This window comes from Leopardus geoffroyi, chromosome B3 (genome assembly GCF_018350155.1).
Source record: "Leopardus geoffroyi isolate Oge1 chromosome B3, O.geoffroyi_Oge1_pat1.0, whole genome shotgun sequence".
NCBI lineage: Eukaryota > Metazoa > Chordata > Mammalia > Carnivora > Felidae > Leopardus > Leopardus geoffroyi.
The window spans coordinates 62846904-62867182 of NC_059337.1; the positions used below are offsets into that span (position 1 = coordinate 62846904).

Here is a 20279-nt window from a genome sequence, read left to right on the forward strand (position 1 = left end):
GGAGGAGTTGACTGGAGTTCAGAGCCTCACGAGCTGGGTCACCGAGATTCCTAAGCATTGCTCCTACCTCTGCACACCGACTTCCACAGGTCAGCGCATTCCCTCTTCTGTTTCCATCAGTGGCACTCTCATGAACTCCCGCCACAGTCTTTGCTTAATATTTTCCTCAGAAACAAACTCCTTTGTGGGGTTTGCTCAGATCTCCTGGAGTAAAGGGTTTCCCCCCCCCCCCCAAAGGAGCAGCACGACTGTATTTTCTTACAGTCAAGGAAGAGCCAGCTATCTAACAAGGCACAAGTTTGGAGAGTTTGACCACCAGTCAATTTCAGTCCCAACCCTGGCTTCAGGGACAGGAATAACAGGAAAAGATGGCACAACCCCTCCTATCCCCCCCCCCCCCCGCCAAAAAAACCCCCAAAGGAAATGGCAAAAGTCCCCACATGGCCATATCTTCTTATTTTGGGGACTAAGTTGGGAAGGGGGGTGTGGTCAAAGGAATAGGAGAAACTAAAGATACCACTTCACTCTGCCTCTCCAGCCACTTATCAGTGTCCACAGACCCAGCAAGCAGCTCTGAGTGAGGACTGCTGGTGCTTTTGTGGAAGGGCTGATGCAGGGGGGGCCACGGCCTCACTGAGGGGAGGACTCGGAAGGGCTGACGCGGGGGGGGTCATGGCCTCACTGAGGGGAGGACTCGAGGCTGGGTAGGCAGGGAGAAGAGCGGCAAGAAGCACAGACTGAGGCTGCTTTCTCTCAAGTCGGCCTCCCTACGTCACGGCCCCTCATTAAGCATCCACTTGACGCCGACGAAGTGAAATAGCACAGACCTGGCACCAGAAAGAACAAGTGTGGCACCCACTGCTCCTTTTAAGGTCTGACTCAGGAGCAGCAGGCCCCAGGGCAGAAGGTGAGGCAAACACCATCAGTGGGAGGGGGAGGGAGGACTCTGTCAGGCCTGCCTCCTTTACCAGTTCTCCAGGGCAAGTTCTCCTGGCACCTTCAAAAGATACCCAGTAATGCAGCAGGCTCTCCCCCTTTTTCTTACAAACTCTGGGGATACAGTGTTTGCTTTTCTCCCAGCAGGGCAGCTGGATTCAACTGAGAAAAAAGGTCAAAAGTCACCTTGTAGCCATCTGTCAAAACAGAAACACCTAAACCCTAAGTTACAGAATCGGAGGCAAAGTCTGGGCCGGTGGTTTTGATTTTAGAGTGAGAATCACCTGGAAGGCTAGTTAAAACACAAAGGCGGGCTCTAGCCTCTGAATCTCTTACCCAGTTGGCCTGGGATGGGGCCTAAGACATGGCATTTCTAACAAGGTCCCGGGTGATGCTGACGCTGATGGTCTGGGCCCTGCTATGATGTTTATCACCTGCCCCTTTGCATTTCTTTCCAGGCATCACTTATGCCCAAAGGGACAGACACTCCCTAGAAAATATATTACCTCCTATGTCTACGCTGCACTTTTATTCCCAACATCTCCAAGCCCTCTCACATCTGTTACCTCCAGTTGCTCTCATGAATTCCCATTTGGTTAGGAGGAAAAAGCAGGGTCAAGGCCCTAACCAGTGCTATTATGGAGTCTGCAAGGTTCCTATTTTCCAGTTCAGGGTCCCTTCTAAGAACACACTGCCTCCCCTCACCAGGTCCTCATGATGCTGTGAGCTGCCCATGCACAGAGGCTGACTGCCATGACACAATACTGCCCCAACTACCAGTAGAGAGCAGGGGGGGGGGGGGGGGCGGGCAGGTGGCCTCTAGGTCATAAGCTGGGCAGAGACCTCAACTCATGACTCTAAACACTGAGGTTAGCAGAGACAGGTTTGTTTGCTTATTTATTTTTGAGAGAGGTATATTTAAAAGGAATTTCTTGGTAATCAACATAATTGCCTCTCTGGACACGTTGGCTTGGGGACTTTTGAGGCTTGCTTGGCACACTGCAGGCACTAAATAAATAGTTCTTGAATTAATGGTAGTGATTTGTGGAAAATATTCTACGGGGAGTTAAAATCATACTGCTGGTTAACTGATAAACTATTTTAAAAGCAGATTATTGAAGTTAAGAAAACAGGGCAGTGACAAGAGTAGATTCTTATTGGCATGTCTGTAAATTTCTTGAGGACAAGAATTCGGTGGGAATTTTCTGGTCCCTCCGTAGTATCTTGGCCAATGTTTATAGACTGTTTCTATGGAACTGGTTTGGCCCAGGTGCTCCCCACTGACCAGGTGGCTCATGTACACAGTGCATGACTTTGGGAGCCATGGCTGTTTGTACACTTAGGATGGAGAGCCTGGTAGAGCCTGGGCATGTGGTGAAAAAAAAAAAAGTCCTTGTTTTTTTATTTTTTAAACTAGCTACTGGAGGGAACAAAGAGTATCACACAGGTTTTCTGGCAGCAGAAACCCACAAGCTAGGTCAGCAATTAAAACAGATGTGACCCAAAACTGTCAATAAAGCAGGTGTTTTTATAGCTCAACATTAGGCCGTAGGGTCGGGACAGAGGGGGCAACGAACGGGCCACATAGTCTATGTTGTGTCTGTTGACTACTACATGGACTACAGCTGTGTATGTCTTGTGCCTGGAAAGAACAGGCAGGCTGAGCCCATGTCCTTTAACTTGGACATAAAGAAACTGTGGCCAGAATGGCTGGTACAGCTGTGATTTGCAGGGCTTCTCTTTAGCCTTCTACTCCCTCGAACCAGATTATGGGCTGTGGACGTGGGTATCCAAGTGGATTACGACAGTGACACCACACCGATACCAGGGCCAATTCTATCTAACGCAGTGATCAACCAGATGATCAACCAACTCTAGGCACTTCCTACTATGTGCCAGGCACCGGGCTTAGCGCTGGTCCAGTGAAATGAGCAAAGCTATTGTGGTCCTGCCCTCCATTGAGAGACAAAAAAAAAAAAAAGGGAAAAGTATACAGCTGTGGCCCTTTTGTTATTGCATTGCAATTCCAGAAATACCTCCATTCTCTGCAGACAGGAAGGGGAGGACAATTATTACCCCTTTTAAATAGTTGTGGTAGCCCTAAAGCTCGGGACCTGACCTTTTGGTTCCCCTTAAAGAAACATGTAGAAACAAGTAGATGCTCTCCACCCAGCCTTTCAAAACAGGATATAAATACTCAACTGAAGAACACAGCATCTTAGAATTCCCTAGTGAAAACTGGAAAACAAGGTAGACAGAAGAGCTTCCAAAGCTGCGCTCTCATACTGTGCAGAAATCTAGAGCTGTTAGGCAGAAAAGTCTTTCTTAGGATTAAAACTTCAGAGACACATTTCTCTGCACCTCAGCATCATGGGGGAAATAAACGATTCCAACACAAACTCAGTCTGAACAGCTTAGCAAACTCCTGATCCTTCGCCCTCCAAAACTTCCCTTTCAAAAGAGGATTATCTCCTTCAAACTCAGGCTGCCAGGGCATAAATGTGCACAGTAACTTCTAATAGAAGTAAACACCTAGAAATGACCCTAATGGTGGAAGCAGTTAAAGGAGAGTAACCCCCCTTTGCACAGACCTCTCCTTCCTGACGGGCACTTCTGCAGCTGATTTCTAACCTATGAAAATAAAGCTGTGCGGCCACTGCTCCCCACCAACCCAGCCCTGTTCTGGCCGAACAGCGCCCTTCTTATCAGCCAGCAGGCTCTTGCCGCACACACCGCTGTATGTGCCCAATGCGTGAAGCTGTGTGCAACTGCAAAAGCCACATGTCACCGTCTACACAAAGGTGGGGGGGCAACTAGAAGAACCTTGGAAACTCTTTCACTTCCCTTCTGCTCTGCCTTACCAAGCCCTCTCACAAAAAGCCATTGTGTAGGCTGAAGAGGGAAATAAAAGAAGGGCGGACTTTTTCCATGCTCCCCTGCAGACTACAAGGTGATGTAAAAGCACAGAAGCTACCCCCAACAGCTCTGGAGAAGTGTAGGCCTCAGGGGGCCCCACCAACACGGCTTCTCACTCCACTTTGTACTGGGCAGCATTGTCTAATAATGAGCTGAGTTCAACTGTGTGCCGTGTATTTTGCAGCATTGCTAATCCCTTTTATTTTGCTTTTCACCCACCTGTCTTTTATTGTTTGCTTTAGGGCATGAAAAAGCCTCACCTTTGAAGCAGCCTACACCTTCTCTGAGCCATTTGGCTCTCTCACCTGCTCCACTGTGGACAAAGCTCTGGCCAACCACTGCAGGTGTGTCAGCACCTCTTTCCCAGTGTTGGCACTTTTCGAACTATCTAAGGGCCAGTGGTTTAAAGGTGAGAACAGTGGTGCTGTCAGGTGGCCTATCCTCACCGCAGCTCTCAGCCAGCTCAGTGTTTGTCATAATTCTTAATATGTTGGCTTACTGGTCCTTGAGCATCCTCAGCTAGGTATCTGCTCAGAATCTCTTAAAAGCAGAACTGTTTTGAACCTTTTTAAGGTTGGTAAAAGGTGGCTGAGCTAGGTATCACTGTTCATCTGACCCCATGACTGCTTCCCGACTAAGATGCATCCCTGCCACGCTTAATCAATTCAGTGAAGCCATCAGGCACAAAAGTACAGTAGGGCAATTGCTTTTTCCTCTGACACCTATTCATCAACGTCTGTCCACCACATCTCAGACCATGTCTTCTTCCAAACTCTACTCCTTCCCCAAGGAGTACGAAAGAGAAATGTTCAACTTACACAGGCTTATGTAGAGTTCTTAGAATGTATTTTTGTTCACCTGAAAAATAAAACTTTTAAAAAATATACAGGACTTTTTGAGTACAGGTATATCTTAAATGGCTGAATTATAAATAATGTCTCTGGTCATGTTCACAGCTAGAGCTGGAGCTAATGTCCCAATTCCAGTGAAGGCTTTAGAGTCTGGAGGCCAGCAGCTGGACCTATGAGTGGTCTCTCTAGACTCTTTGATCCATCCCAAAGTGGATTAAACAGTCCAGAATGCAGGGATGGGGACAGGGGACTGGATTCCCAGATGTTCTCCGGCAAGTTCAAAGGATTCTTGGAATAAGAGATCAATTTACAAATTATTAAAATATAGGACTAAAAATTCACACAATAAATATAAATTACAGGCTATTATTGAAGTTATAAAGTGGCATTTTATGTTTCTTCCCCACCCCCAGACCCCCCACCGAAAATTTAAAAAGGCCTCAAAGGCTTCCTAATGACCAAAGTCACATCAGCTGCTCAGAAATCTCCTCCAGCCAAGACACCTTGGGGGTGCGACCAGCCTGCTCCCAGGCTATGACAGCTCAGCTGCTGTTATCTTGCCCACAACAGAACATGGCTTAAAGCAAGGCTTGTTGTCCTGTAAACTTGGATCAGAGCTAACTAGAGTGGAGGCCAAAAAACTGGAGAGACCAACTGTTTCAGGACTCAGGTGGATAAGTTTTTGTTTGTGTTTTTTAAAAAGTGCCTCATTTCCCAAAAAGGAAACACTAAGGGGTTTGATATCTTGTCACTACCCACACTCAATTGCCTAAAAGCAAGTGGCAGAAGGAAATGGAATCCAAATTGAGTATGTAGAATTCTTGCTGTCCCAGAACTATACAGATGTCATTTCTCTTGGTGTTTTTCATCTCAAAGTATAGGCTGCAAATAAGTAGGTTTATCAGGAGACGTAAAGACAAGCCAATGTAACCTTCCCACGGCTGGTCTATTAACCGGCTATCAAAGCACAATCCTGAGTTTGAAGCTCACTTTTTAGCCTTTCTGGTTCTATAATACAAGTCAAAACCAGACAACGTGCTCAACGCTCTGGTTTCACAACAAATTTGGCCCTAATTGCAGGGCTACATTGTCACAGGCTCAGCAAAGAGGGAAGAAGGCAAGGGTGATTACTGGAACAAGACAAGATCTTGAGGAGCAGAAAATAAAATAAAAACACTTGGGAGCCACTCTACTTACAAAAGCTTGCTCTTCCTAAAAGAACTCTGTGAGGAGAAGGCCAAGGATTGAAGCACAGAGGCATTGCTCTTTCCCTTCCTTCTTCCCTGGCCCATATCCAGATACTTAGGGCCGCAACAGGAAGCCTCTTCCGTGGGGGCACTAGGGTGGGAAGAGGAGGGGATTAGTTCGTTCTCCACCCTCCCTAAACTGCTTCTACTTCTTCTAAGGTTTCCCACTGTCCTCTCAAGTCTAAGAATGATTATACTCTTTTGGGCCATACACCTATCTTTCTGAAATAGGAGGGGGTAAAGGGGAGAGAGTGGATGATGAAAAAAAAAACAGTGTTTGTGCCCTTCTGGTTAGCTGCACTTTGGGGGCCAGCAAATAGCCCTTGCGTGACCCCATCGGTCGGAAGCTAACCAGGGTTGTGGGAGGATACATATAGTTCTGTGTAATTATAGCTTCTAGTGCATATGTCAACAACTATATACAGGGATCTATAAATTAAATGCATCTGTGGCCACTGCAACTAGGTTGACGTACCTGAGCTCCACTACTTTTGGTGCCCTCCTCCTTGTGAGAGCTTCAGCTTATTAAAGAAGAGCCCCTACAGCTCCCTCCTTCCCCTGAGTCTTGGGGGAAAGCCCGAGTCACTCCTGCACGTAGGATACACAAGAGCTAGCGGCGAAAAAGGGTTCGGAGCTGGGATCTCCCCACCCCTCCCCCCATTCCCTTTATGGCTCAGAGCCCTGGCGCAGCACGGTCCTGGGAAGACCAAACCCCGAGCCCCCGGCGAATCGTGGTCCCTTGGCTTGAAGATCGGGATGCAGGCCCCTGGCTCCCCGGGCGAGGTGGCGATCGTTGCGGGGAGAGAGGGCGTTCACTCCCGTGGGGGTCACTCCCGCGGGCTCCCCGCCCCGTCCTGCTGCAAAGTCCTGCCTCCGGGCGTGGGGAGGGGAGAATGGTTCCCGGCCGCCCCTGGCGCGGAGGGGCTCAACGACTCCCGGGCGCCGCCGCCGCTTCCTCCTCGTCCTCCTCCGGTCCCCGCGGCCGCTCCAGCGGCCCGGCCGGGGGACTGTCTGCAGAGGGCTCCGGAGGCATGGGCCGCGCCGCCTGCAGCGGGGGCGCGTCGCGCGGTGCCTCGCGGCGGGACGACCCTGTGGCATTGGGCCCGGCCGCCGCCCCCGAAGTCCCGGACGGGCCGGTGGCGTTGGAGCCGCCGGGGGGCGGGCCGGCGGCTCCCCCCGAGGTCCCGGCGCCCACCGGCTGCCAGATGAGACTGTAGTAGACGGCGAGCACGATGGCGGCCAGCGACACGGAGAGCACGTAGGCAAACACGGTGGCGAGCCGGACCCACTTCTTGTTGGTCTTGGCCGCCATCTTCGCCTTCTTGTCCCCGGTGTAGGTGGCCGGCTTGCCCCGCTCGGCCGGGGCCGCGTCGCGCTCCTTCATGGGGGGGCCCCGGCCTTTGCCCCGGTGCTCCACGGCCCCGGCTGGAGGGGGCCTGGCGGCCTGCGAGGACTGGACAAGGGGCGGCCCGGCGCCCCCGGCTCTCGGCAGCTCCGCGCTCCTCCGCCGCTCCTCACGCCGCTCGCCCGCAGCCCTCCACCGCGTCGCTGCAGCCGCCGCCGGGGCCTGGACCAGTCACTGCCGCCAGCGCCGCCGCCGCCGCCGGCCCGTCAGCTGCTTCCCTGCCGCCGCCACAGCCACAGCCGCCACAGCCGCCCGGCTCCGCGTCCCCATCCGCCGCCGCCGCCTGCTCGGCCGCCGGCCGCCCGGTCTCCAGTGGCCGCGCGGACGGCGCGCTCCGCTCCAGCCCGGCTCCCCCACCTCGCGCGCCGGCAACAGGGGGCGGGGGGAGCGCTGCTGGGGGCTGCCTCTTAAAAGGGCGACGCCGGGGTCCGGAAGTGCCGCGAGGGGAGGCGGGCTTGTGTTGGGCGCCGCAAGCCCCTCCGGGACGCCCCGTTAGGAGAGAGTTAAAGGAGGCTGGTTCTTAAAAGGGCAACGTCGCTGCAGCCCCGCGCGAACTGGCGCGGAGAAGATGGGAGCCCCGGGCGCTTCTTTAAAAGGGGAACGGCGCCGTTTGGGGCGGGGAGCGGAACTGGAAAGGGGGCGGGGAGGGGTGGTCGGAGCACGGAGCTGTCAACTCTGGCGCCTCTGTCCTTCGCTCCCCACTGTCCGAAGTGACAGGTGGAACAGCAATAACGGCTGCGGCCCCCAGGCCTCAGTATACCCCCCAAAGTCGGGGTGATACCACTCTCATGCTCATGCTCTCGGCCGGCGTCCCGCTCCACGTGCCCTCCGGGCGGGTTTCCTGAACCCTTTCACTCCTAGTGAAACCTGGCCCACGTCCTGCACAGGCAGCTAAGCGTCCCCGAACACTCACTGTGGTCGCAGCTGGTCGCGCCCCTTCCTCCCCACCCCCGGCCGGGGCTGGGCTTTGGAGCGGTCCTGAAATCTTCCCGATTTCCTCTCTTATTTTCTTAGAGCCCGGAGTCAGGCTGCGAGACCTTTCGAAGTTTCTGGGAACCACGTGCTGAGCGGGGCTCTCCAGACTCCTGGAGTCCTGAAGTTTGCAACAGGTTTCAGATCCCGCTTTTTGGGGTGCCCGACTCCCAGCTTTGTGCTTGATTTGGATTCAAGAGGCTGCACTGAACCCGTGGAGTGTGGCTCTCAGAGTTTTACTCCTCTCTGATCCCCTCTGGGCCTCAGAGTCTGGGCTGTTTTCCCCTTCTCGTTCCCCCCCCCTCTCCCCGCAACGTGCCCGTTCTCTTGTGAGGTTTGTCCTCCCTACGGTCTGGTCGGTGCCAATGTCCCCTAGCCAAGCTTCGACTCTCAGTAGCCGCTTTCCCGTGCCTTCCCCGTCCTTCTGTCTTCCTCTCTTGCCTTCTGTTTCCCCCACTCTGGGTAAGGATTTCCAGAATTTCTGGTTCCCTCCTCCTTGAATTCTACTTCCTGTGTTCCCAGAGCTGGGTGAGCGGACTGCTTGGGTGTCTTAATGGGTATGTGAGACTGTGCCTGTGTGCTGGTGAGTGGGCAGAGGACTGTGGTGGTGGCGGGGGTCCTGTGGGTGACCTCCCCCTCCCCAGCATGTGTGAACTTGACTCCTGGCTTCTGACTCTGTGGGGCAGGACCCTCTTTGCCCTACCCATTTTCCCTCCTCCCCAACAGGACCTACCTTTGCCTTCCCAACACCTGCCTCTTTATAAGGAAGCTCCTCCCTAGCACCGGTGCCCTGCTACCTCAGCTGTACAGAAGTCAAGTGGCTACCAGAACTAAGTGTGTTGATCAGCTGCTTAAACCACAGGCCTATAACCCAGCCACACTCTCTCTCATTCCTGAGATCCAGGTGTGAGTCTGTCACTAACAGTGGTCAACTGGATGCTATCTCCAGGAATAGAGAAATTTTAAGGACATCAACTATTTGGAATGTTTATTGCCTTTTGTGGGCTGATGGGGAAAAGACAACTGCTCCTTCCCTATACTGCTTCCAGGTTGGCCAGAGGGCCCCCCCCCCCCCCCCCCCCCCCCCCGCCGCAGGGTAACCTGTTAAGTTAAAAATCTCTGAATTGTCTCTGGATGTTGTCCTCTCTTCTCTTCCCTGCTTTCTGGTCTTTGTGGTAGAACTGATCAGATGAACTGTACTAAGGTGAATTATTTGGAAAGATTCAGGTAAGGTCAACCCAAAGCCTCCTTCCATCCTCTTTCTTGGATGCACTCTGCATTTCTTGTGTTGCAAAGTAAACTTTCTTCTTGCTTCGTTCCCAGTGGGCTAGGAAAATAGCCCGTCACTCTTTTCTATGCTAAGGAATACATATACTCAAAGCCCTCATTCAGTTCCTCTCACCCTATTCTTCTCCAAACGAAACAGTGCCAGATTCTTTAAACTGTCATCAATAAGTCCTATTTATTATCCGGATTTACATAGTGTCTTTTACCCTAGGAACTCAAAATGCTTTCAGATATAATTGAGCCTGATCTCCCTGGTGCCTGAGTCATTAAGAAACCATTAGTGTATTCCTGTTGCAGGCAACCAAATGGCCCCCTAGTGGCCTGAAAGTGAATATGCTTCTCTAAGTGCCTCTCCCCGACCAAGGGTAAGCAGTCAGAGAAATCAGAGAATCAAGGCAGCTTGGAGACAGAATGGGCCCCAAGGTCATCTTTTGTGAATACTCCCACGGACCCTAGAGAATCCTCCACAACATCTCTATGGAGCCCTCTCCAGCGACAGCTAAAAGACTCTCCATGATGGTGTACCTTTTGTCTGTTCCATAAGGCAGCCTTTTCAGCTTTGGAAAGGTCTGATCGGTTATAACAGTAGCAACATCCATGGCTTTAGTATGTGCTGGCACCATATTAAGCACTTAGGTTCCTCATCTCATTTGTCTCATACCAACCTATCAGGTAGTTACTATTTATCTCCGCGTTGGAGATGAAGAAACAGCCTCAAAAAAGTTAAGTAACTTGCCCAAGGTCACATAGCTAGATGGAATTCAAACCTGAGCCTTTCTGACTCTAAGGTCTTAGGTTCTCATCCCTGCACTACTCTGCCTCATAGGCAGAGCTTAAATTTGTCTCTATAGTGAGGGTAACCTCAGATGGGGGCCGAGGCACTCATTCTTCCAACTGCCAGGAGTGTTGGCTACTGATGGCTCACAGCTTCCACTGTCTCTGGGAATTGCTCTCAGGTGCCAAAGGAAACTGCCTCTCTCTCTTGGCCTCCAAGACCAACACATAAGGGCAAAGCTGCAACAAAACCCAGCCAGGGATGTTCAGGAGCCTGATAGGAAAGGAAGAGGGCTACACCTGCAAAGGAGCTACAAAAGTAGCCAACTTGTACTGGCATGAGCCAGGAGAGGATGTACAGGCTGGATCCGTGGGGAGCCAAGTCTGAATGCTAAGTTTAAAAAAAAAAAAAAAAAAGACAGTTTATTGATATGGGAGCACTCTCGGGTAAAATAGGATTTAAGACCCTGACATGGATCCTGGGAGATAGGAAAAAGACAATGGCTGGCTAAGGGAAAAGAAAATGCCAGAACTGCCATAGCAGAAGATGGAGGAGGTGTTCAAAAAGCTCAAAGAAGTGAGCCTGCTGTAGTCGGTATTCTATGGAAGGCCAGAAGCCTGCTTCAGTTCCACAGGAAGGCCCAGGGGATACTCTGGCTATCAAAGCAAAGAGGAACGCACTGGGAGAAGCTGTGTGGCTGTCCTCTGTAGGCCAGGGCTGACAGCAAGAGGCCGTTACAGAATTGGCTCTTTGATAGCGATGGGAATGATAGGACCACGCAATAGAAGCCAGAGGTTGGCACAACTACTGTGGTGAGCAGCAAAGAGGAGTGGCAGTGGAGGGTCCCGACAGTAGAGCTAGGCAGCTGATGAATAGAACATAGCATCCTGGGCCAAGCTAGGTGGGCAGCCCGTAATGGTACCTGTACCAGTGGTTCTCAAGTGTTTTGGACAAAATATCACTTTACAGTCTTGAAAACTGGCATCTCCAAAGAGCTTTTGTTTATGCAGACTGCAGCTATTGACATTTGCCATATTAGAAATAAGACTGAGAAATTCGTCAAGTATTTATCAACTCATTAAAAAAAGAATTAGCCCAGGGGTGCCTGGGTGGCTCAGTGGGTTAAGCTAAGCATACGACTTCAGCTCAGGTCATGATCTCACAGGTGAGTTCCAGCCCCGAAACGGGCTCTCTGCTGTCAGCACAGAGCCCACTTTAGATCCTGTCGCTCTTTCTCTTTGCCCCTCCCTGCTCTCTGTTTCTCAAAAATAAACATTAAAAAAATAATTAGCCCATTCTATGTTAACATCAATAGTATATTTATACGAAAAATAACTACATTGTATGAGAGAAAAAGTTAGTGAAAGAGTGGCTTTTTAAATATATTTTTGTAAATCTCTTAAGTGTGGCTTTATAGAGGACAGCTGGATTCTCATATCTGCTTCTACTGCAATATGTTGTTTTGGTTAAAATATATGAAGAAAATCTGGCCTGACCCAGATATGTAGTTAGGAAAGAGAGAAGCATTTTAATAGCCTTTTCACATAATTTGAGACTACACCAAAACTCAACAAGTAGTATTTTCTTAAATGGTAGTTGTAATTTAGAATATGAAACTACATCAATGAATTTTTTGTACTCGATCATATTAAAGTCTATTAATCTACCCTGCAGTATGAATGGCTCTGTTTCCCATGCATGGTTTTATAACATCCTGCTTCAGTCATTTGGAAAATATTGCTTCATTGGATTGTATAGATCTTTCAAATATTGATACAATTCATTATACAATAGTAAAAATTATATTTGTTAATATCAGAAAAAGTCTAAGCGTTGGAATCTATCAACTCATGATAGTGTGTACAAATTTTCTAAAATACTAATTTTTGCTGAAAACCTCAAATTTTATCATTAGTAAATACTGTTGGTTGTTTTCCTCAAAGTGACAGGCTTACTTGGTTTGGATTTGAGAAAACATCTGCCAAATAACAAAGTCTAAATAATCAGAGTTTATCTGTCAGTCATTCTTTCAAGTGAAAATGGTGTTCCATGAAGAAAATGGGTTAGTTCAGCTGGTGACTCAGTTGCACTGTGGTTCATAAGAGAGACACATTACTTCTTTTCTTTTTTCTCTTTTTTTAATGTTTATTTATTTTGAAAGAGGGAGAGAGTGCAAGAGGGGAAGGAGCAGAGAGAGAAGGGGAGGAGCAGAGAGAGAAGGAGAGAAAGAATCCCAAGCAGGCTGTGTGCTGTCAGCTCAGAGTCTGACACAGGGGCTTGAGCTCACAAAGCAGATCACAGCCTGAGTCGGACTTTAACGGACTGAACCACTCAGGTGCCCAAGAGACCCGTTACTTCTGTGTGCAGTACAGTACTTTACATTTAATCACAGACAATATTTATTTTTATTTTTAAATTATTAAAAAAATTTTTTTAATGTTTACTTTTGAGAGAGAAAGAGAGAGACAGAGTGTGAGTTGGGGAGGGGCAGAGAGAGAGGGAGACACAGAATCTGAAGCAGGCTCCAGGCTCTGAGCTGTCAGCACAGAGCCCAATGCAGGGCTCAAACTCACAAACTGTGAGACTATGACCTGAGCTGAAGTTAGATCCTTAACTACTGAGCCACTCAGGCATCCCTATTTTTAAAGTGATCTCTATACCCAACGCAGGGCTTGAACCCACAACCTAAAGATCTAGAGTTGCATGCTCCACTGACTGAGCCAGACGGTGCCCCAATGACAGAGAATATTTAAAAGACATGTATTTAAGGGTCATGATTTAATAAATTTCAGCAATTTTTATTGCTTCATTAAGGACATTCTTTTCTCTCTCTCTCTCTCTCTCTCTCTCTCTCTTTCTTCTATAGGATAGTCTTTTTTTTCATTAAGGACATTCTTAAGTGAAACTGATTCTTTTTTCCTTCCTTTTTCCCCTCCTTCCATCCTCTTTGTCTCCTTCGTTTCTTCTTTCTCTCTCTCTGTCTTTCATAATAAAAAAGAACAAACTGTTTCAAGAATAGTTTGCTTCCACTGCCTTGGTTTATTAAGGTGCCAGAAGATTTATTTACCATTGCTTTTACACCATCAGTGCAAATGTCTAGACAGTTAAAAAGGCAAATAACATCTTAGTATTATAATGCAAATATTTTGACCTTGTGAAATCTCTGAAATGGTTTCAAGGACCTCCAAGGATCTGTAGACCACATACAAAATTGCTGAGCTGTACAATGAAAAGAAATCAAGAGTTAAAGGCCAGGAGATTGATGGCAGTTGCTCGAATAAAAAGTCACAATACCTCGTCCAGTTTCCAGACCTGATTCAATTTTCAGATCTAGAACCTGTTGACTGAAGGAGAGGTTAAGTCTCTAGGGGGAAGGCCTTTGTAATACTATGGCAGTAGAGCAATGATTTCACAAGTCCTTCCCCAAAGGGACCCATGGACATTTACTAGGGTAACTGTACAATGGGGAAAGTGAAATGGCCAAACATTTTAAGGTCATGCGGTGTCCGAATTATATTGATATTTGGGGACCAGGATCCTCACGGCTCCCCGGAAGAGTGGCCCTACGTAAAATTTTGCATAGGATCATGGGCTGTAGCAAATGGGCTCGGTTAGTTGGTTAGAGGCCTAGAAAGAGCAACACTGGGAGATTGGAAACAATGTCTTGGGGAGAGGCATGTTGGTGTATCTATGAAAGTGAGCACAAAGTGTGAAGATCTATATATTGCATGTTAATGCCCATCTGAGAGCATCTGCCACAGAGGAGACGCTGAATAACCAAATGGATAGAATGACTTGGCTAGTTAACGTTTGCTAGCCTCTGTCATCAACCACTCAGGTTGGCGCAATGAGCACATGGATAAAGTGGCCATGTTGGCATAGATGGCATATTGTCTATGGTTGTAGTGGTGGACCCAACAAAATTGGCTCCCACTCACCAAGGCTGATCTAGTAATTGTTGCTGCCAAATGTTCAACCTGCCAGCAACTGATGGCCAACCAACAGCTCGGTAACAAGTTGACTATCCTTCTCTGGAAAGGTTGGTGATTAACCTTTACTTGAATCAGCATATTCTGTACATGGATTTCTCTTTCCTGTTAGAGGCCTCAACCAGCACCACTCCCTGAGGACTTAAAGAGTGTTTGATTTACTGACGTGGAATCTCACATAACATTGTATCAGACCAAGAGTCCCACTTTGTGGCAAAAGAGTGGACATAGGATCGTGGAATCTTCTGAACCTACCACATACTTTGCCACCCACTGGCGAGTAGAGCTGATAGAGTAAAAGAGCAGCCTTTCGAAGGTGTAGCTGAAGGCCCATTTTAAAGATGGTGGGACACCATCCTCCAGAAGGAAGCATGCACCCTATTCAGTAACTATAATGTGGTGCTATTTCCCAATGGCTATGATACAGAGGTCTAGAAAACAAGGGGTGAAAGTAGGAATAACCCACTTATCATCACTCCCAGTGACCCTTTTGGGGGAAATTTGTGGTTCCTATTCCTACAGTTCCAGGCTCTCCAGGTTTAGAGACTCTGGTTCCCAGAGGTAGAACACTTCTACCAAGGGACAAATCAAGAATCCCATAAGCTTTAAGTGTGACTGCTTTCTGTCCTTCAAACAACTTGTGCCAAGAGACCAGTAGGTAAAAAAAGGAGCCACATCCTCACAGAGGGACCTGACCCTGGTCCTTTGGAGGAGATAGATTTGCTGCTACAGCAGGTCAGGGAAGAATATGTTTGGCACTGAGGTCATCCACTACGGTATCTCTTGGTACACACTTGCCCAATTTTGATAATAAGTGGACAAATTTACCAGCATGGTTTGAGAAGGACATGGTGACTAGGGGCTCATATTGCTTAGGAATGAGGATCTGAGTCATTTCACCAGGTAAGCCAACTGGACACATACAGGTACAAGCTGAAGGTAAAGAGAATCTAGAATGGGTAATGGTTAGGGAGTGGGGGACACTGAATATCACTTATGTCTAGACAAGCTGCAGTAGTAGGGGCTATAGGTCATTCCACTTACCTTCTTGTAAGTTTCCCAGGGAAAGCAATCACCAGAATCCCGGAGGAGTTATTCCAGGTAGAGTGAGCTTAGCATGTGGAGCAAATAGGTCTGAGCTGTGCAAAGTAGGTATTGCCATGGTTGCTATGATGCATTACCCAGATCCCACCTTTGGGACAGAGAAGCTTATCCCCAAATTGCCAGAAGGGTTGGCTGGTAATGGCTGACAAATGAGTCTCTTCCTGGGCATTTCCTTAAGCCACCAAAAGAAGCCGCCTTGCCTGACTTCATGAGCCCTTCCTAGGGAAAATGTAGATGGCCAATGTAGGGGTTCAAAGGACGAGCTCTCTTGCCTCAGTTGGGGCCATCTCAACTTGCCTCTGAAGGGTTATCTCAACCCTAAAGCTCCCTGTTGGAGTGTCCCTTGTTGTGATTGCATCATTGATCAATTTCTCTCTCCCCGCCCCCATCAATCCCTAGTCCTTCATTTCTGCAGGTGTGCGGTGTTGCTTCTTGGAGCACCTCCCAATAAACTTCCTACAAGCAAATCTCTGTCTCATGGTGTTTCATGAGAAGCCTGACCTAAGACTATCACCTAAGATCTAACCTTTAGGACGTCAGAGAACAAGTCTGACCTCATGGACCGCCTGTGTCTTCTGTGCTGCGGTTTTCTCTAACAGTCCTCACCGTGTGTTGTGTGCTTCCTACATCCTGGTTGCCCCTCACCAGTGTTCTCCAGCTTGTGTGTTTCCCCCACGATAAAGCAGCCTAAACTGGGTCCCTGAGTACATCAGCTGTAGTCTGATATGCATGCCAAGAATGAGAATGGACTGAGTCTCTTTTGGTCCTCAAGCCCTGGCTGCACACTGGAACCAAGGGCAAAACTCTTCAGAAATCCAAACTCCTCACCTTCCTTCCCTCCCTCATCCACCCACACCAGGTCCTGAATCAAAGGGTCTGGATGCAGCAAGTTTCACAGTGTTCCTAGAGCTTCCCAGGCAATTCTGATTAATATCAAGATGGAGAATCACTGGGCTCAATACTTGACTTCAATTTAGCAGCCCAAGCGTCTGTCCGCTTAGTTAGCAGCTTTTCATTTGACTCCTATGGACTTGGCTGTGAGCGAAAACCCTCAGTTTTATTCACACATGCTTCCGCTAAGCCGCCACTTCCCCACCCTGTCCTTGTACAGTTGGTGCTTTGGAGCCAAGCCCGGATCTCTCAGTTAAGCCCTGTTCTTTTTACCTTGTGAGGCTGAGGCTGTTGCTTGAGCAGGCTAGGATGTTTTGGGATCCTGAGTGTAGCTCCCAACAGATTCCCTGTTTTCACTGGCTTTCTGCTATTCACAAAGGCCACGGTCTTGTTCACTGTGGCTTTACCCAGGCCCTGATAAAAAGGTGGACCAGCACAGGGACAAGGATGAGCCACCCATCAGCTCTGAGGGCATTTCTTGTGTGCAGCGAACCATATGCCCACCCAGAGAAGGACATCATCTAGCTTACTTCCATCACAATTATAAAAACTGCTCCACTTCACAGATAGATAAACAGAGGCAGAGAATATAAATACTGTGTCCAAGAACATCCTGCTGGGGTAGGAGCCAATCTTTTCCTGCCATCTACAGTGCTAGCCTCTAGGTTTGTCACCTCTCAGAGGAAAGGCAGGAGATAAAAGTGACGAGGTTGCCCTTTCTGGTTGTAAAGAGAAGATTTCTTAGAGTTGGAAGGAATCTTAGAAATAATCAAAAGTTTAATGGATCAGGGAGCTCTGGTAACTTGCCAAGATGTCACAGCAAACCTTTGCTCTGGTTGAAACTAAAATCTTTTTGAGGCTGGGCCCAGTGTTCACTCAGCTATACCTTCAGGTAACTTTGATCCAAAATGGTACTTCAAAGAGAAACACCCATGAGACTTATTTTAAGTCCCAGATGGTTCTTTCTATGCTTCCAGAAGGGCTTGGCCTGGGAAGACAGGCAATGTCTTCTTCCTGGGCTTCTGCGGAGAACTCTTAACAAGCTCTCCTCTCCTCCCCAAGGGATCAGAACCTCAGCACCTGCCTCCCAGCCTTATCTGGGCCTCCACCCACATCTAGCTCTCAGCGTGCAGAGGGTGGCTGGATCTGGAGCCATAGCCGGACATTCAGCTGGACTGACGGACAGCTCCTCACTCTCACACCTGCCTCATCGGCTGTGGAGGCTGTGGTGGTTAGAGGTGGCAGGAGGTTGGCATTTGCCCACGATTTGAGTCCTCATGCCCATGACTTCATGAGTTCAGGCTGCCTGCTTGAATAGCAGACAGCCCGCTTCAAGTCTGTAACCAGGCGCACCCTTAACTCTGCCTGCCCTTTGAAGATGGGTCAGCCCCTGACCCACACAAACTGCTGAGAAAAAGAAAAAAGAGCAATCCAAAAAGCAAGTCAGTGAAGATACTTGTTTTGGAAAGAACAGCATATATACTGCAGACGAAGTGACGAGAAATTGTATTTCCCCTGCCAGTGTCTGCCAATAAATAATAATGATAAATAATGATAACAATACTATTGAGCTCATGTGCAGGCACTATATTAAGTATTGGATATACATATTATTGAATCCTTACAACCACCTTTGGAGGCATTATGATCCTTGTTTTATAGGTGAGGAAATTGAGGCACAGGAAGGTTAAGTATCACAAGATAAACCAGCTGGTAAGTGGCTGGGTTCATGGAGACTGAGTGTGGCTCCCTATAACAGACTGGGAAATAGGCAAGGCATCTTCATTCCCAGAATAGCTAACCACTGGCCTAAAATGCACCATAGATCTCCAGGCTCTGGAACTTTGTTGCTTTATCCGGTAAGTCATGGCATCAGGTAAGAAACCAATCTCATCTGACTCTCTTGTTTGGCTATAACCTGAAGATCGGAGTTTAACTTCCACTACTAATCTTTGCTGATGAACAGGTTGGAGAACCACAGCACAAGGTCCCCACCCAAAAGTGCCAAGTGAGCGAGAGAATTCGACACCTGCCTGCCTCCTGGGTTCTATGTACCAGCATCTCCTTGGGAGGCATTCTGTTGAGTGTAGTTTCTCACCGCCAAAGCTCACACATGCCAAACTCCCCCAGCGAACGTGTCTCCGTGAATCACCATGACACAGACCCTCCAGTGACTTCCCTGACAGTCGGCTTTCCCGGGATCCCCAGCCTTTCCCTAGGAGGCACATGCTTTCCAGTGCGCCCAGCAGGGGGCATCCTTGCCCTTCTACCTTCTGCCCTCGGGGTGAGATTGGCAGGCAGCTTGGGGTGCCTACTACTCAGCTCAGCCCAGGAGCCACATTTCCCAAACTGGTTATTCGTGTGACCTCCCTGATTTTCTCCATATCCCCTCTACCGTTACTTACACGGTATTTTTCTTTGTCAATTCACATTGCAGGAAACCTAAATGTATTTAAAAAAAAATTTTTTTTTTTCAACGTTTATTTATTTTTTTGGGGACAGAGAGAGACAGAGCATGAACGGGGAAGGGGCAGAGAGAGAGGGAGACACAGAATCAGAAACAGGCTCCAGGCTCTGAGCCATCAGCCCAGAGCCTGACGCGGGGCTCGAACTCACGGACCGCGAGATCGTGACCTGGCTGAAGTCGGACGCTTTAACCGACTGCGCCACCCAGGCGCCCCCCTAAATGTATTTTTAAAGGAAAAAAAAAGTCCTCTTTGATGAAGGTTTTCCTGGCTCTCCTTGCTGCCCGGTCTTCTTGCATTCTGAGGGCCGCTAGGTAGGATGAGGGCAGGAGAGTACAGGCCCCACTGAAGCTACAATTGGGGGTCTCAAGAACTGGGTCCAGGCACTGCCATCACCGGGAGAAGATGGGTGAGGCTTTCTTCTGTGGATTAGAGCCTCTGTGGATTCAGAGCCCAAGATTGAAAGGATCAGAGTAAGGAGTACTGAAATCCCCGCCTTCCTGTGGCACCTCCAATCTCATGAAATGAGAGGAGCCTGTCTCTTGTCTCTCCCCAGGCTGAGGGAGAAGGTGGGGATTGTCTTTCCAGGCAGACAAGAGGGAGGGACTTGGGTGCAGGACGAGAGGTGGCTGCAGGTGACAGGTGTAGGGTCTTTGGGAAAGGGCAAGGATTTCCCTTGCAAAATGCATTCAAACAGACCAAGAGAGAACCTGATCCCAGGGAGGGAATGGGAACTGCAGGGGCCCTACAGGGGGCCCACTGCAGGCTGGAGGGAGGGGTGATGACAGACAGAAGGCTTGGAGGGAGGGGACAGAGGATGAATCCTGAAGGCAGTGGGGCATGGAAGCACAGGGCAGTTCCAGAACGGCTTCCACAGGCTGTCGGGCCTTGTTACAGGATCCACTCCAGTAGCCTTAGAATCACTTTTCCGGGGATTATTTTTGTGCTGGGAATCCCCTTAGCTCCAGCCCTCAGTGGCCCCCATCCTCCTGCCCTGGCCCAGACTGGCCAGCAGAGGCAGTTCTAGGGCCTGGGTGAGGGCCCCACAGTTGTTAAGGGGCGGAACAAAGGCTCACATGGGACCTGGGGCAGAAAGCCAGGCCCTCAGAGGGGAAGGAAGTCCTGGGCAGAGCTCCCTGCTCCCCCAGCTAAGCTAAGAAGGGTGATAAGGAGGAGTAGGTTAGGCAAGAGGAAGTGGGCTGGCTGAGGGAGGTTGGGACTGAGCTCCCTGGGCCCAGTCAGTGTTAGGTCCATGCACCCTCAGCAGGCAGCCAGAACTGAGGCTTCACCCAGCGGCCTCCTGCCCCCTGGTGTTCTCACCCCAGGCCCTGGGCACAGAGCAGAGGAGAGAGCTGGGCAAGAGAGCGCAGTGGAGGCGGTGACAAGGGTTGCTGTGTGTGTGTAGGGTAATGTTGGGTTTGTGGGGGTCCTAGACCTCTGC

The 20279-nt window shown here is 49.3% G+C and overlaps 1 protein-coding gene across 1 annotated transcript; it reads right to left on the reverse strand.

Moving 5' to 3' along the window:
• Positions 1–4676: 4676 nt before the first annotated feature.
• On the reverse strand, positions 4677–9062 carry INAFM2 (InaF motif containing 2). The gene is made up of 2 exons (XM_045450046.1): positions 5901–9062; positions 4677–4991 (listed from the first exon to the last, which is right to left on the reverse strand). Exon 1 carries the CDS (start codon positions 7332–7334, stop codon positions 6876–6878), a length of 459 nt encoding a protein of 152 aa, XP_045306002.1. The 5' UTR covers positions 7335–9062; the 3' UTR covers positions 4677–4991; positions 5901–6875.
• Positions 9063–20279: the final 11217 nt, after the last annotated feature.